Raw genomic sequence first — 17,716 nt, forward strand, 5'->3', positions numbered from 1 at the left:
CATTTGCATGGAATACTTGTTACTGCTCATTGTCACTTGTTTGCTGTTAATACTGTTCTTCCATCTTACAAAGTTTATAAGGGGTTTACTGAAATTAAGTCACTCCCATCATAGAAGAAGATCAGGTTCGAGACCACCTGAGGAACCTGAACATACATAAGTCTATGGGACCTGATGAGATGCATCCCAGAGTCCTGAGGGAATTGGCTGATGTAGCTGCCAAGTCACTCTCCATCATATTTGAAAAGTTGCGGCAGTCAAGCGAAGTCCCCAGTGACTGGAAAAAGGGAAACATCATGCCCATTTTTAAAAAGGGTAAAAAGGAGGAACCTGGGAACTACTGACCTGTCAGCCTCACCTCTGTGCCTGGGAAGATAATGGAGCAGATCCTCCTGGAAGACATGTCGAAACATATGGAAGACAGGGAGGTGATTCGAGACAGCCAACATGGCTTCACCAAGGGCGATTCATGCCTAACTAATCTAGTGGCCTTCTATGATGCAGTGACTACATCAGTGGACAAGGGAAGAGCTATGGATGTTATCTACCTGTACTTCTGTAAGGCCTTTGACATGGTCCTCCACAACACTCTTGCCGCTAAATTAGGGAGATATGGGTTTGACGGATGGACTGTTAGATGGATAAGGAACTGGCTGGATGGCCGTGAACAAGGAGTTACAGTCAATGGCTCAATGTCCAAGTGGAAACCAGTGACGAGTGGTGTCCCTCAAGGGTCCGTACTGGGACCTATACTATTTAATATCTTCATCAGTGACATAGACAGTGGGATTGAGTGCACCCTCAGCAAGTTTGCAGATGACACCAAGCTGAGTGGTGCAGCTGATTTGCGAGAGGGAAGGGATGTCATCCAGAGGCACCTGGACAATTTCGAGAAGTGGGCCCATGTGAGACTCATGAGGTTCAACAAGGCCAAGTGCAAGGTCCTGCACCTGGGTCAGGGCAATCCCCCATATCAGTAGAGACTGGGGGATGAATGGATTGAGAGCAGCCCTGTGGAGAAGGAATTGGGGATATTGGTGGATGAAAAAATAGATATGAGCCAGCAATGTGTGCTTGCAGCCCAGAAAGCCAACCGCATCCTGGGCTGCATCAAAAGAAGCATGGCCAGCAGGTCAAGGGAGGTGATTCTGCTCCTCTATTCCGCTCTGGTGAGACCCCACCTTGGTGCTGCATCTAGCTCTGGAGTCCTCAGTACAAGAAAGACATGGACCTGTTGGAGCGGGTCCAGAGGAGGGCCACGAAAATGATCAGAGGGATGGAATATCTGTCCTCTGAAGAAAGGCTGAGAGAGTTGGGGTTGTTCATCCTGGAGAAGAGAAGGCTCCAGGGAGAACTTATTACGGCTTTTCAATATATAAAGGGGGCTTATAAGAAAGACGGAGACCTTGGCCTGTAGTGACAGGACAAGAGGTAACGGCTTTAAACTGAAAGAGGGTAGATTTAGTTTGGATATAAGGGAGAACTTTTTTATAATTAGGGTGGTGAGACATTGGAACTGGCTGCCCAGAGAAGCTGTGGATGCCCCATCACTGGAAGTGTTCAAGAGATTCTTATCGTTGTAGCTGAGGTTTCTCAAAACCTTTCTGAATCTGGCCATCAAGGGGAAAAGTAAGGCACAGGAAGTTTTTAGAATAGAATAGGACAGAATAGTTCAGTTGTAAGGGACCTACCACAGTCATCTAGTCCTACTGCCTGACTACTTCAGGGCTGACCAAAAGTTAAAACATTAAGGGCATTGTCCAAATGCCTCTTAAACACTGACAGGCATGGGGTATCAACCACCTCTCTAGGAAGCCTGTTCCAGTGTTTGACCACCCTCTCAGTAAAGAAATGTTTCCTAATATCTATTCTGAACCTCCCCTGACACAGCTTTGAGCCATTCCCACGCATCCTGTCACTGGATACCAGAGAGAAGAGCTCAGCACCTCCCTCTTCACTTCCCCTCCTCAGGAAGCTGTAGAGAGCAATGAGGTCGCCCCTCAGCCTCCTTTTCTCCAAACTAGACAAACCCAGAGTCCTTAGCTGCTCCTCATAGGACAGGTGTCGTGATTTAAACCCAGTCAGCAACTAAGCATCGTGGTTTAAACCCAGTCAGCAACTAAGCACCGCAGAGCTGCTCAGTCACCCTCCACCCCCCTCCCAGTGGGATGGGGGAGAGAATTGGAAAAAAAAAACCACCCGTGGGTTGAGATAAAGGCAGTTTAATAGGACAGCAGAGGAAGAGAAAGTAATAGTAATAATAATGATAAAAGAATGTACAAAACAAGTAATGCACAATGGAATTGCTCACCACCCGCTGACCAATGCCCAGCCAGTCCCCGAGCAGCGATCACTACCCCCCAGCCAACTCCCCCCAGTTTCTATACTGAGGATGACATCATATGGTATGGAATAGCCCTTTGGCCAGTTTGGGTCAGCTGTCCTGGCTGTGCCCCCTCCCAGCTTCTTGTGCACCTGGCAGGGCATGGGAAGCTGAAAAGTCCTTGACCAGTGTAAGCATTACTTAGCAACAGCCAAAACATCAGCGTGTTATCAATATTATTCTCATACTAAATCCAAACCACAGCACTATACCAGCTACTAGGAAGAAAATTAACTCTATCCCAGCCAAAACCAGGACAACATGCCCTTCCAGCCCTTTCACCAGCTTTGTTGCCCTCCTCTGGACACATTCAGGGACATTAACATCCTTTTTAAATTGAGGGCTCCAGAACTGCACACAGTACTCAAGGTGAGGCTAAATAAAGTAACTACAATCAATTGAGCAACAGTCTTATTTAAACTCATTTGCATCAGATAAGTGAATTACTTCTGCAGTTGGTCACATGGGGTTGACTGTGTGTTAGAAGCAAATTAAACTTTGAATTATGAACTCTCAACAAAACCAAGAACAATGTATTACCATTTCTTTTCTGTGTGGAAAGCTGATGCAGTTTTATATGTAGTTGTTTTGCTACATTGGTTAATAACACACCAGCTAAAAATATCTGTCTCTTTGAAACCATATGATGTTTAGATATTCTTCTAAAATTTTCAGTTATGCTAATCCTAAATGCTTTTTTCTGTTTTAGGTTCCAAAATACTATTTTTAGTAATTCTTTTGTATGTGTAAAGCCATTAATCTTTCACAGACATCATGATTTTCATTTAAGTGGAGATTCCAATAACTCTCTAAGCATTACATTAAGGAAGGCTTGATATTACAGAATCACAGAATCGTATAGGTCAGAAAAGACCTTTAAGATCATCGAGTCCAACCATAAACCTAACACTACCAAGACCACCACTATACCATGTCCCTAAGCACCTCATCCAAACGTCTTTTACATACCTCCAGGGATGGCGACTCAACCACTTCCCTGGGCAGCCTGTTCCAATGCTTGATAACCCTTTTAGTGAAGTAAAATTTCCTAATATCCAGTCTAAACCTCCCCTGGCTCAACTTGAGGCCATTTCCTCTCGTCCTATTGAGATTAAGTTAATTAATTAACTTAATTTCTGTATGTCAGAATTTGTAGCTTTATAACATTGGATCATGTGCCTTATTGAGCATATTCCACAAGATTATAAGAAAAAGATTGCTGTTTAGTAAGATAAATATGCCATCTTTGTTCTTTTCCCTTTGTCCTGGTTTCAGCTGGGATAGAGTGAATTTTCTTCCTAGCAGCTGGTATAGTGCTGTGCTTTGGATTTAGTATGAGAATAATATTGATAACACACTGATGTTTTAGTTGTTGCTAAGCAGTGTTTACACTGGTCAAGGACTTTTCAGCTTCCCATGCCCTGCCAGGTGCACAAGAAGCTGGGAGGGGGCACAGCCAGGACAGCTGACCCAAACTGGCCAAAGGGCTATTCCATACCATATGACGTCATGCTCAGTATAGAAACTGGGGGGAGTTGGCCGGGGGGTAGCGGTCGCTGCTCGGGGACTGGCTGGGCGTCAGTTGGCAGGTGGTGAGCGGTTGTATCACTTGTTTTTTTCCTGGGTTTTGTTCCTCTCTCTCTCTCTTGTTGTTTTCCTTCTCATTACAATTTATTTTTGTTGTTGTTGTTGTTGTTCCAATTATTAAACTGTTCTTATCTCAACCCATAAGTTTCTTTACTTTTGCTCTTCCGATTCTCTCCCCCATCCCACCAGCGGGGGAGGGTGATCAAGCGGCTATGTGGTACTTAATTGCCGACTGGGGCTAAACCACAACACCCTTTTAGTATTGAATTCAGAGAATAACATATTGATCAATATTAGGTGTATCCCATCACATCAAAGTAGTAATGCATGTTTGCATTAATAAAGTCTAGGTTAGAGAAATGAGCATGTAGTCCGATATGGCTATGCACATGCATCTCTCTCTGAAATTAGATCTCTATGTGCAAATATTCTGCATTGCTTTTGCATATTGCTTTGTGAAAGCTTGAATTCTCATTCTGTTAAGCATGAAGTATCTTGCAATATAAGTGCTGCAATAGATGCTCAGGTGGGCAAAGTGAGACACTCAACATTTCCTCTGTAGCCTATACCTATTCTCACATCTGATATACCTGTGCATCCCATGGAAAGAATGGGTATATAAAGTGTATTTATTACTTGAATAATGGTGATCTACAGGAAGGAGAAATCTGAAGTGGGGGGATGCTTTGCCATAGCTTTGAAAATCTGTTTGATATCTTTCGATGTAGGACACAAAAGCAGATGCCACCTGCTTTTTTTCATGCTACTTGAGAACACTATCAGACTGCCAGAAGTACCCTCAGCTTGGTAAATCTAGGCTATGCTCACAACATCAAGTCATCTTACTTTTTACCTTTTAAAATTAATTACTTAGTATACATTTTTTTCTTTCTTTCAGTATTCCATAACTTCTCTTAAGACCATCCCAGAATTATACAGAAGGTGTGAGTCACAAAATGAAGACAGCTCAGGTATGATGCCTGCTTCTGTCTACCCGTCATTTTCTAAGCTGCTTTTTACCATGTACAGCTTGGCAACAATTGCTTCTTGGCAGTGTGCTGTTGTTTTGTTTTTTCTCATTTTTGTACATGACTTTTTTTCAACAGATGTTAGTTCATTAGAAGGAAAAAAGTTCCAAAAAGGGAACACCTATTTGTGTCATAAATGCTGTAAACTTCATGAAGCTATCAGCAGTTAAAGAATGTTACTGTACCCTTATGTCAGGGAGATGGGCTCTTGCATGCATATCAGAAATGAATTTCACTAGTAATTTTCCTGTAGAGCTGAGTAAAAGCTGAGTTCTTTGTTATTTTCTTTATACTCACAACAATTTAAAGATATTCTAATGTTTGTCATTAGACTGTAAGCATCACAGAAACTTCATGTCACAAGGATTAAGTTTCATCTGTGTATGAGGCAGTCTTGATGGTTGGGTAAAATTCATATAAATACCCTATAATTCTACAGATGCTCATATACCAGATAAAAATCTCCCTCGCACCCTTCCACTTCTTGGATACAGAGATGGCATTGAAAAATGCTCTGAAGTCAACAGATCCTTCCAATTGGAAACATGTTATAAGGATCTTTTTTAGAAAGTTCCAGATGATAGATAAATTTTGATTCCTAAAATCAAATATGACAAAGTGATTAAATTGCCAGAGAAGTTGCTTCCTAATTGTCCCCTTTTATGACTGTTCACCCCCAAGTAGCTCTAGGATGCATATAAATAAAACCTATAAATATACCTACAGGCCTCTTTATTCACATTTTCTATTTTCCCTTCCTCAGGAGCACAGAGCACAATATATGGTCAAGAGCTACTTTTGCAAATTTGATCCTTACAAGTTTTCATCAGATGCTATTTTCTTTAGTGTTGAGGAAATGCTTTGCCACCTCAGCTCTATCAGGCAACATTGCACTTCTTTATTAATGTCAATGAAAAGTCTCCCCAGTTTTTCGGTTCCTCTTATACTTGGATGATCCCACTGATGTGTTATCTATGTCTCTCATCATTAGCGAATAAAAGTTAAGAATTCTGACAGCATCTTTGGAAATAAGAAATTTTGTCATCTCCTTTTTGTATTTGAGATATTGGTGCACAAAAGAGATGTGGGTCATCCAAGATTATACCAGAATTATTTGACATATTTTGGAATCAAGTTAGTTGCTCCAGGTTCCTCCCACCTTAAACACAGACCATCCTGTATTGTTGTTTGTAAAGGAATCAAACAATTAGTGTTTATTTGACCCAGACTTTCAATGGCCTCTGCCTGACTTCGTAAGTATGGAGAGATGAGCAAGAGGCTTTTCTGCTGGAGCAGCTGTTAAAGACTACTCACATCAACAACCCCTGCTGTGCTGGTGCTTTGGAGGACATAGACACTACTTGCTTCTGCTTCCTCAGGGAACAAGCATCTGAAAACAGAGTGGAGGAGATTCAGGGTTTCAGCCATGCTCTGCTCCACTCTGGGCTATAATCTCAATGTTTTGTATAGGGGGGAGCCATGCTCTTAACTGCCTAAGCACTGGTAAAGCCTATACAGCACACAAGGAGACAAAAATGGCACAAAGAAAGATTGTATCTACCAGTCTGATTTGCTTTGCTCCCTACTGCTTATGTGGTTAAATGCCATATCCTAATCCTTTATTAAATGCAGTGTGAATTCATCATCCCAATTAAGTAAAGAATATGTTCAGAAGTCGGTAAAAATATTGCTACTTGTTCTCGGTATTCCAGTTTGTTTGTAAAGTAATGCTCCACCAATATGTTGGGAAGAAAACAAAGAAGTGGAAATGCCTTATTCCACAATAATTGTAATGAAAGAAAAGAGAAATACATGACTGAGCAATGATCCAAGACAGATTTGTAACAAAGATCATTGCTTCTTTGCAGTGTCAGATTTAACAATTTTATCATCACTGTTTTATGTAAATATGTGTTATTAAGGTTAGAAAGTAAAAAAGCCTATTCAGCCTAACAACAGAATAAATGTGAGTTTAAGGAAAGTGATGACAAACAAAAGGTTGATGCCTTTTTCTCTGTCTAGACCTGCTGTGCTGAAAGCAGTGTTTCAGCAGTGTTTCAGTGAAAGCAGTGGACTCAGACAGAACTCATTTCTATACCAAGTGCTTATTAGTTCCTGTCAGAACAAAAGAGCTGGGAAAGATATGGTATCCATTTCCCTGTATCACTTGGAAAAAAATTCACATGCAAATAAAGCCAACATAAAAGTGTAGGCCTTTGAACCTAGAATCTCACACAATACTTAAATAAGTCAGTACAGTGAGTTATTGTATTGGCCCACTAAGTTACATACCTTTTGATTAATATTTTTATTTTTTCTTGGGAAATGTATTCTTAAGTGCTTCCAAAAGTATTAAGGTAATTTTCAGACATCTGTAACTACTAAGCTGTACTAATCTTTTACTTCAAACATTAATGTTTTATTGAAAGTGTATATATCTGTTTCCGTAGGAAGGTGTTTGTGGCAAATTGTGCTTTTTGACCACAAATTAGATTCCACTGATATGTAGTTAGCATGTGTAATAAATCTGTTATGTTTAAACTGTATTCTTGACTTTGAGAATGCATTAATTCTTAGTATATGTTAAAAGGGGCCTAGAAAGGCAAAACTGACTAAGGGCTTTAGTGGTTTTAGTGGAGTCCTTCTACTGAAAATAACAAATTTTTTTTAAAAAACCCTCTTTGAGTTCCACTGATTATGGTGTCCTGGTTTCGGCTGGGATAGAGTTAATTTTCTTCCTAGTAGCTGGTATAGTGCTGTTTTGGATTTAGGATGAGAATAATGTTGATAACACACCGATGTTTTAGTTACTGCTGAGCAGTGCTTACACAGAGTCAAGACCTTTTCTGCTTCTCACACCACCCCACCAGCGAGTAGGCTGGGAGTGCACAAGAAGTTGGGAGGGGACACAGCTGGGACAGCTGACCCCAACTGACCAAAGGGATATTCCATACTATATGATGTCATGCTCAGTATATAACCTAGGGGAAAAGCTGGCTGGGGGTCCACTGCTTGGGAACTGACTGGGCATCGGTCAGCAGGTGGTGAGCAATTGCATTGTGCATCACTTGTTTTGTATATTCTTTTATCATTATTATTATTATTTTCCCATTCTTTTCTGTCCTATTATCTTTATCTCAACCCATAAGTTTGACCTTTTATTTTCCAATTCTCTCCCCCATCCCACTGAGGGGAAGGAGTGAGTGAATGACTGTGTGGTGTTCAGCTGCCAGCTGGGCATAGTGGAAGTTAATTAGGAGAAAGATTTTAGGTCACTTGAGCTCCCTTTTTCCTTTGCAAGTCAGGTTGACTCATCAAACTCCATATCCTACAGTACACTGAAGATAATGCACTGGAAGTTCCACAGCTATTTATATGTAAGTATATATGTACATTAAGGGATGGAAAGTTTGACTGAGAAGCCCAACAAACAGAGAAGTGGAAAATGAGGCATCATACCTGAATAAGTAGGTTTAATTTTCAGATTAAATCATAATTTCCACTTATTGCATGAAAAATCCATCTTCCAGAGAAAACAAACTTTTAAAAATAAAATACTTGTTGCTATTGTTAAACAAATCCTCTAAAAAAAAATCAGGAGAAAAAATTTTCACCCACCCTGGTGTTCACCTCCCAGAAAGTCATTCTACTGTTCTGATGCATCTCCATGCAGTAAGAATAGCAGAGTGTAAACTAGCATAGTCTGTCAGCGCCAGCATCAATGCCACTAGGCTTTTATTGGTGCCCATTACTTGATTAAAACTACTTTGTAAATGTTTACAATGTATTTCCTATTTGAAGAAGGTTTCTTTTTTGGAGTGTGAAATTCTTCAGTTATTGTAATAGAGTTGTCATTAAATCTGCTTAGATGTGAATACAGCATGTTATGTAATTTTTGTTCCCAGGGCTAAGTATATCTTTAAAATACGCTGTGTCGTGTAACACATCTGGTAATAAGAAGCAGTTCTAAATCACATTCCGCTATTTCTCTAGTTTCCAGCAGCAGCTGGAACTGCGAAGTCTCAACTCTTATTGGAAATGCACAGAAACCAACAGGAATTGCAGATATGTGCAATAAATTCAGATCAGTGAAGAGGGTTTCCCCATTAAAGCACCAGGCAGAGAGCTCTGAGAACAATGAAAGTGATGACCAAAAGAACCAGAAGGGAGAATACCAGAAAAGTGGTGATTCTCAGTCTGCACCTCTGAATGATGACCAGAGCCCAGGAGAACAAGAATGCTTTAAAAGTAAAAACATCGAGCACGCTGTTCTACTTGGGAAGCTAGAGCACTATGACCTGGATATGGATGAAATTTTGGATGTGCCTTTTATTAAATCAAGCCATCAACTTGTTCCTTTTACAAAGGTAGCTCCTGAGAAAAAACTTTTGGGTGTGTGTTCAACAGTTAATGGTCTTAGTGGCAAGACCTGCTCTGCAGGGAACACAGAGAACTTGCCTGCCAGCATGACACAGTTCTGTGTTTTGGCCCCTGTGAAAGGCTCTCAGCTGAGAAAAACGCAGCACATTGTCCTTGATCAACACAAGCATTTAACACAAGAATTAGAGCTTTCACAGCCCTTAAAGTATAGCTCAGTCCATAAATCTGAAACCCAGAGCAAGGGCTTCCTCAGCATGACATTTCTTCATCCTCAGGCTCATAAAAATGAGAAGACTATGCCAAACTGTCACCTGAGGACTTTTCACCTGCAGATGACAGTGGCAGAAAGCAAGCAGCTTAATGAACTGAATATGAACTGGAGCAGCTCAGGAAGGGCAGAAGAGAGGAATGAAGAGGTGAAAAAAATTAAGAGCATCTTAAACATTGTCAAGGAAGGCCAAATATCATTACTGGTAAGTATCATCTTTTTCATAAACCACATAGAATAAGAGATTTCTGTGATGTGGTTCATTAAGCCAGCAAAGCTGATGAAGTGCATATTTTGCACTCCCGCTCTGTTTGTGCACCTTAGAAATTTAGCATACTGGTTTCCAAATGGAAAGTTTTCATCTTTAAATCATATATGTAGCAAATCCAAGATGTTAGTTTTATGTAAATGTGGACAAGATTGCTAGTTTATGCAGTAAACTGAAGTCATACAGAAGGCAGGTGTTTTAAATCTTGAGATCACTTGAATATCGAATTTATATCTTAACTGAGTTTTGCTTTTCACAACATTTGTAAATTGCTTTGTTCAGTTATTGGTAGTTTGCCTCAGTTGTTATTTAGAGGCTGATGAGAAGTAGTTATTTAGAGGCTGTAAAAAATGGGCTTCTGTTGTATTCTGATTATTATTTAGGAGTGTTTATGCCAGCTTGCTGCAGCAGCATTCTCAGGCAGGAGATTTCTCTAAAGCCTCATTGGCCTCTGACCCATATGAAGTTTTCAGTTAATTCTAGTGCTGTGATCAGACACTATCAATGATTGTTCCCAAAGTAACTACATGCAAGTTAACACAATGATGCAGAGCATGTGATCTCCACTCAGAATGGCTGTTGGAGGCACAGTGTATGTATAAAAACTTTTGTTAGATTTTTGTTTAGCTTTTCTGTTTACCAGTCTAAATCAAGCACAAAGGCACATTATTAAGATAGCAGCAAAGACAAAGGCAGACTTATTAAAAGACTAGACAGAGGCAGAAGAATATATTAGTGCACAGTAAGAAATAAAAGCAGATAAAATTCACCCAAAAATGGGAAATAAAAGTCTTCTGTGTTATAGCTACATTTTATATGGTGCTGAGCACAAGCTATCACTTATATGATGAGCAAATTTAAATATGAACATTTTTAGGAGTAATGGATGTTTTCTGTTCTATTACTCATCAATATAATGGCAAAAAAAAGAAAAGGAACCAAATGCAAAATACACATACACTGTGAAAATTTGCAGTTACTTTGTGGAACAGAGTAGTACAGAGATGTAAAGCTACACAACCAGACCTTGCACCATTATCACAGAATCATAGAATGATAAAATGGTTTGGGTTGGAAGGGACCTTTAAAGGTCATCTAGTCCAACCCCCCTGCAATGAGCAGGGACATCTTCAACTAGATCAGGTTGCTCAGAGCCCTGTCCAACCTGACCTTGAATGTTTCCAGGGATGGGGCATCTACCACCTCTCTGGGCGACCTGTTCCAGTGTTTCACCACCCTCATCGTAAAAAAATTCTTCCTTATATCTAGTCTGAATCTACCCTCTTTCATTTTAAAACCATTACCCCTTGTCCTATCACAACAGGCCCTGGTAAAAAGTCTGTCCCCATCTTTCTTATAAGCCCCCTTTAAGTATTGAAAGGCCGCAATAAGGTCTCCCCAGAGCCTTCTCTTCTCCAGGCTGAACAACCCCAACTCTCTCAGCCTGTCCTCAGAGGAGAGGCATTCCATCCCTCTGATCATCTTCGTTGCCCTCCTCTGGACCCACTAAAACAGACATGTCTTTCTTGTACTGAGGACTCCAGAGCTGGATGCAGTACTCCAGGTGGGGTCTCGAGGGGCGGAATCATCTCCCTTGACCTGCTGGCCATGCTTCTTTTGATGCAGCCCAGGACGCGGTTGGCTTTCTGGGCTGCAAGCACACGTTGCTGGCTCATATCTATTTTTTCATCCACCAATATCCCCAAGTCCTTCTCCACAGGGCTGCTCTCAATCCATTCATCCCCCAGTCTCTACTGATATGGGGGATTGCCCTGACCCAGGTGCAGGACCTTGCACCTCATGAGTTTCGCCTGGGCCCACTTCTCGAAATTGTCCAGGTGCCTCTGGATGGCATCCCTTCCCTCTAGCAAATCAACTGCAGCACTCAGCTTGGTGTCATCTGCAAATTTGCTGAGGGTGCACTTGATCCCACTATGTCACTGATGAAGATATTAAACACTACTGGTCCCAATATGGACCCCTGAGGGACACCACTTGTCACTGATCTCCATCTGGACATCGAGCTGTTGACCACTACTCTCTGGATGCGACCATCCAGCCAATTCCTCATCCACCAAACAGTCCACCCATCAAATCCATATCTCTCCAATTTAGAGAGAAGGATGTTGTGGGGGACCATGTCAAAGGCCTTACAGAAGTCCAGGTAGATAACATCCATAGCTCCTCCCTTGTCCACTGATGTAGTCACTCCATCATAGAAGGCCACTAGGTTGGTCAGGCAAGACTTGCACTTGGTGAAGCCATGCTGGCTGTCTCGAATCACCTCCCTGTCTTCCATGTGTTTCGACATGTCTTCCAGGAGGATCTGCTCCATTATCTTCCCAGGCACAGAGGTGAGGCTGACAGGTCGGTAGTTCCCAGGGTCCTCCTTTTTATCCTTTTGGATAATAAAAATGGGTGCAATGTTTCCCTTTTTCCAGTCACCACGGACTTCACCTGACCGCCATGACTTTTCAAATATGATGGAGAGTGGCTTGGCAGCTACATCAGCCAATTCCCTCAGGACTCTGGGATGCATCTCATCAGGTCCCATAGACTTATGTATGTTCAGGTTCCTCAGGTGGTCACGAACCTGATCTTCTCTTACAGTGGGAGGGACTTTGCTCCCCCAGTCCCCATCTTGCGGTCCATCCACTCGAGAGGTGTGGGAAGAGAGATTGCCAGTGAAGACTGAGGCAAAGAAGTTGTTGAGTACCTCAGCCTTCTTGTCTGTTGTTACCAGTTTGCCAGTCGTATTCATCAGAGGGGGTACGCTTTCTTTGACCTTCCTTTTCTGGCTGATGTACCTATAGAAGCCCTTCTTGTTATACTTTGTGTCCCTTGCTAAGTTCAGCTCCAGCCATGCCTTGGCCTTCCTGATCCCATCCCTACACAACCGGGCAGCATCCCTATACTCTTCCCAGGATACCTGTCCCTGCTTCCACTGCCTGTGCGTTTCCTTCTTGCCCTTTAGTTTGACCAGCAGGTCTTGACTCATCCATGCTGGTCTCTTGCCTTCCTTTCCTGATTTCTTACACCTGGGGATCGAGAGCTCTTGCGCTCTATGGAAAGTGTCCTTAAAGATCTGCCAGCTCTGTTCTGCTCCCTAGTCCCTGAGGGCAGTTTCCCAGGGGGTCCCATTGACTAACTCCTTGAATAGCTGGAATTTTGCTTTCCTAAAATTCAGGGTCCTGACTATACTCTTCACCTGACCCATATCCCTCAGGACTGTGAACTCCACCAGTGCATGATCACTGCAGCCCAGGCTGCCTCCAATCTTGATGTCACCGATTAGCTCACTTGCATTGGTGACCAACAGGTCCAGTATCGCATCCCATCTGGTAGGGCTGTCTATATACCTGGCTTAAGAAGTTATTCTCCATGCACTCCAGGAGTATCCTGGATTGCCTATAACTCGCTGTGCTACTTTTCCAGCAGATGTTGGGGTGGTTGAAGTCCCACAGCAGGACGAGAGCCTGCGAGCACGATGCCTCCTGTAGCTGGAGTAAGGCGGCTTCATCAATAGGCTCTCCTTGATCAGGCGGCTTGTAGTAAACACCAACCACAAGGTTCCCTTTGTTGCCTCAATCTCTGATTCTTACCCATAAGCTTTCAACCTGCTCATGGCTATTCTTCAGAGACAGCTCTTCACAATCTATCCATTTCTTGATGTAGAGGGCAACCCCTCCGCCCCTCCTTCCTTGCCTGTCCCTTCTGAACAGCCTGTAGCCATTGATAGCTGCACTCCAGTCATGGGATTCGTCCCACCAAGTTTCAGTAATGGCAACTAGGTCGTAGCTTTCTAGCAGCATGGTGGCTTCCAACTCCTCCTGTTTGTTGCCCATGCTGCATGCATTGGTGTGGAGGCACTTCAGCTGGGCTGTTGGCCGTGTCACCTTCTTAGAGGAACACACCTTAATTTCTTTGAGGTATTTCACTGGTGTTTCCTGTTGGCTCCTATTACCTCAGGAGCCCTGGCTCATCTCCATAAGACTTCAAGTGTGCTGCAGTGTACCCAGCACATCTCAGAGCAACAGGCTGAGGGCCCTCACTAGCACCCCGTCCCTCTAACCTTGGTGTGTCATCCCATGGCTCATCACAGGTGAGCCTGATGTTATCCCCTTCCCCCTTCAAGTGTAGTTTATATGACAATTGTTATATGACAATTGAATTAGAAAGAGAGAAACTATGCAGTGACTCAAGCCAGTGAGCATCCTACCTCTCTATCCTATCTCTAATAGTAGCCAGGTACTGTATAGGGAAGTGAAAAGCTCCTGTTTTTGAGAGTTATAAAAGAACATGCCTATGGGAAAATATCTTTGACTTTGTCTTGCATCTTAGGCTGTGAAGCGTAATATTCTATGTATGTTTTATCCCTAATTATAACTAATATAGTGACTTTTTTAACCATTTCTTTTTGAACAGCCATACTTAGCAGCAGATAATCTGGATAAAATACATGATGAATGTGACAACAATCTGTTGCATGTAGCAGCATCAAAGGGACATGCAGAATGCCTGCAGCATCTCACGTCTTTGATGGGGGAAGACTGTTTGAATGAACGAAACAATGAGCAGCTAACTCCAGCTGGTTTAGCAATAAAGGTGACTTAGTCTCTACTGTAATGTGACATAAGAGTGATTTAGTCTCTTTCTGTGACGGCAGTAAGTAATACATCCAACAGGATATTATTTTTCAAGCTCTTTGTTAAATTAGAGGAAAAAGAACAGTTGGCTGTTACCATATAAAAAAATAATGGGTTAGTATGCAAGATATGTCAGCTGTACAACACTGACATTTTATATATTGTCAGTACATATACATTTGCTTTTAAATCAGTTAACTGGCTCTAAAAAACATTTGTTATATTTCAAGGAACTTTTATTTCATTCAGACACAATTGTTTCTTTAGAGAACATAACATTTTCTTGGGGTTTTGCAGATACTTATATAATCTTGAAAGACAAGTCTGAGAACATGTTTGCAAACCATGAAAACACTCTGATCATTTCTAACCATGTCTTTTGTCAGTGTTCCACATCTGAAGGTGAAATTTCTTGGTTGTCTAGAGCAATCGCATCAAAGTTAACATTTACATGTTGCAGAACAACCTGTCAGAAACTGCAAAAATTATTGTCAAAGCTTACAGGAAAACCTATTATGTAGGAAAATGTGAAAATTTATGGTGTTGCTGTGCTATAGTAAAAGGGGTATACTGGAATGCTGATAATTTCACAGAATCACAGAATAGTTGACGTTGTAAGGGACCTCTGGAAGTCATCTGATCCAACCTGCCTGCTCAAGCAGGGCCACCAAGAGCCAGTTGCCCAGGTCCATGTCCAGATGGCTTTTGAATATCTCCAAGGAGGGAGACTCCACAATGTCCCTGGGCAACCTGTTCCAGTGCTCACTCACCCTCACAGGAAAAAAGGGTTTCCTGATGTTCAGACGGAACCTCCTGTGTTTCCGTTTGTGCCCATTGCCTCTTGTCTTGTCACTGGGCACCACTGCAAAGAGCCTGGCTCTGTCTTCTTTGCACCCTCCCTTCAGGAATTTATACACATTGATGAGATTGCCCCCTGAGCCTTCTCTTCTCTAGGCTGAACAGTCCCATCTCTCTCAGCCTTTCTTCATAGGAGAGATGCTCCAGTCCCTTCATCATCTTCATAGCCCTTCATTGGACTCTCTCCAGTATCTCCATGTCTCTTCTGTACTGAGGAGCCCAGAACTGGACACAGGACTCCAGGTGTGGCTTCACCAGTGCTGAGTAGAGGGGAAGGATCACCTCCCTCGACCTGCTGGTAATATTTGTCTAATGCAGCCCAGGACACTATTAGCCTTCTTTGCCACAAGGGCACATTGCTGGCTCATGTTCAACTTGGTGTCCACCAGGACTCTCAGGTCCTTTTCTGCAAAGCTGCTTTTCAGCTGGGCAGCCCCCAGCATGTACTGGTGCCTGGGGTTGTTCCTCCCCAGGTGCAGGACTTGGCACTTCTCCTTGTTGAACTTCATGAGGTTCCTGTTGGCCCATTTGTCCAGCCTGTGAAGGTCCCTCTGGATGGCAGCATGACCCTCTGGCATATCAGCCAATCCTCCCAGTTTTGTGTTATCTGAAAACTTGCTGACGGTACACTGTGTCCCATCATCCAGTTCGTTAATGAAAATGTTGAACAGGACTGGACCCAGGGTTGACCCCTGGGGTACACCACTAGTTAGTGGCCTCCAACTAGACTTTGTGCCACTGCTCACCACCCTCTGGTCCCGGCCATTCAGCCAGTTTTCAGACCACTTCACTGTCTGCTCATCCAATTTAACCAAACTAGTTCTGGGTCTTCAGCAAGTAAGATTGAATGGTTGAATGCCATTCCTCTTAATCACTAAGTACCTTAAGAAGAGGTGAAATATAATACAAGAGTACAAGAGTTTCTGTTTCTTCAGGATTTTTTATTGTTATTTTCTTCTTGGGAAACTTTAGAAACTGGTGGATTCCAACCTGCAGGAAACCATTTTGCATCTTTGAAAGGTGACAGCCATTCTAATGACTTAGTGCAGGATTCAGGGACTTTTTTTTTTTTTTTTTGAACAGGCCATATGAATAAGAAATTAAACTCATATCTAACTGTACTACTAACTACTATTATAAAAGTAAGGTTTTTAGCTTCAATAGCCCATGTCCAATTTGAATACTTACAGTCTGCCAGTTAAAAGTTGTCTTAAAATTTTAGTTGGAAATGGTGTTCTCTCTTGTTTTATTTTAACCTAGGTAGATGATGTATTTATAAGTTAGTAACATCTCTTGTCTTTTTCCCCAGAAAGGCTGGCTTTTTTAACAATAGGTGAAGGGGTTCCTTAAATTCTATACCATTTGGGCATGCTTTGACATTTCTGGAAAAGTGTGTAAATATAATGGAGTTCTCCATATAACTGAGGGTGCTCAGGCCCAGGTGTTTCTAATGATGATCTGCATGGCTGGAGTTATCCTGGATCATTGAAAATGCTATGTGAGAGACTTAAAATTATTTGGCTTAATTAAACTTCATAGCTTTTGGTCCTTACTCCCAAAATGTTTTGGACACTGATAGAAGGGGCTTTATTCTTATTATTCTTAAATTATACTGGTTTAACTCCAGTTATGTTATGCTATATGGAATATGCACCCATGTTCCATAAGAATCATGAGTATCAGAATGAAAGAAAATTTGTATGCAGGAACATAAATTGCCATAGAAGAGGATTTCAGCAGTGATGATGCATGACATTTTCCAGTAAGGCATGAATTAATTAAAGCAAACTCATTTAATTTAGAACCTCTTTCTGAGCTTGAGCTATGAGCTAGAGAGTGAAAATGGAGTCGTCTCTTATGGCCAGTCACATTGCCATATTGACAGTTTATTTTAAGTAATTGTGGAAAAAGCCTCTGCAAATTAGCAAAATTCTGTTATTTAGCAGGTACTTCATTTTATTAATTCATTACCTTAATTTTAAAAATACCAAAAGATTTTACGCAGCTGTGATATAAAGGAAGACACAACTAATTTATAATGTTAACTGTGCTTACTAATATTTGAACCCAGATTTGATGATTAGGATTTTTCTAGAGTGATTAAAAGAATACAAGTAGTTTTCATTTGTTTACTTCATTTTTGAAATTGAGACAAATAGAGGAAAGTAAGCAAACTAATACACACACTACATATGCAAGGAATAAGACATATCAAATTAGTTTTGCTCCATTTATTTCTCCCATTCATTACATTATTATTCTTTTTTTTTTTTTTTTTTATATAACCATAAACCTGAA

At 41.6% G+C, this 17,716-nt stretch overlaps 1 protein-coding gene across 6 annotated transcripts in view; it reads left to right on the forward strand.

Moving 5' to 3' along the window:
* Positions 1-17,716, forward strand: part of LOC142403050 (synphilin-1-like) — a 141,977-nt gene that overhangs the window by 75,524 nt on the left and 48,737 nt on the right. Inside the window, exons 3-6 of one of the 6 annotated variants that reach the window (XM_075489183.1) lie at positions 4,869-4,941; positions 8,992-9,365; positions 9,654-9,851; positions 14,340-14,519. In XM_075489183.1, the coding sequence (XP_075345298.1) occupies positions 4,869-4,941; positions 8,992-9,365; positions 9,654-9,851; positions 14,340-14,519 (825 nt within the window). Of the gene's footprint in view, positions 1-114; positions 559-4,868; positions 4,942-8,991; positions 9,852-14,339; positions 14,520-17,716 lie in introns of all 6 variants that reach the window. The other 5 variants (XM_075489181.1, XM_075489185.1, XM_075489180.1 and 2 more) reach the window with 5 other exon arrangements.

Source organism: Mycteria americana (assembly GCF_035582795.1).
Source record: "Mycteria americana isolate JAX WOST 10 ecotype Jacksonville Zoo and Gardens chromosome W unlocalized genomic scaffold, USCA_MyAme_1.0 Scaffold_32, whole genome shotgun sequence".
Classification (NCBI taxonomy): domain Eukaryota; kingdom Metazoa; phylum Chordata; class Aves; order Ciconiiformes; family Ciconiidae; genus Mycteria; species Mycteria americana.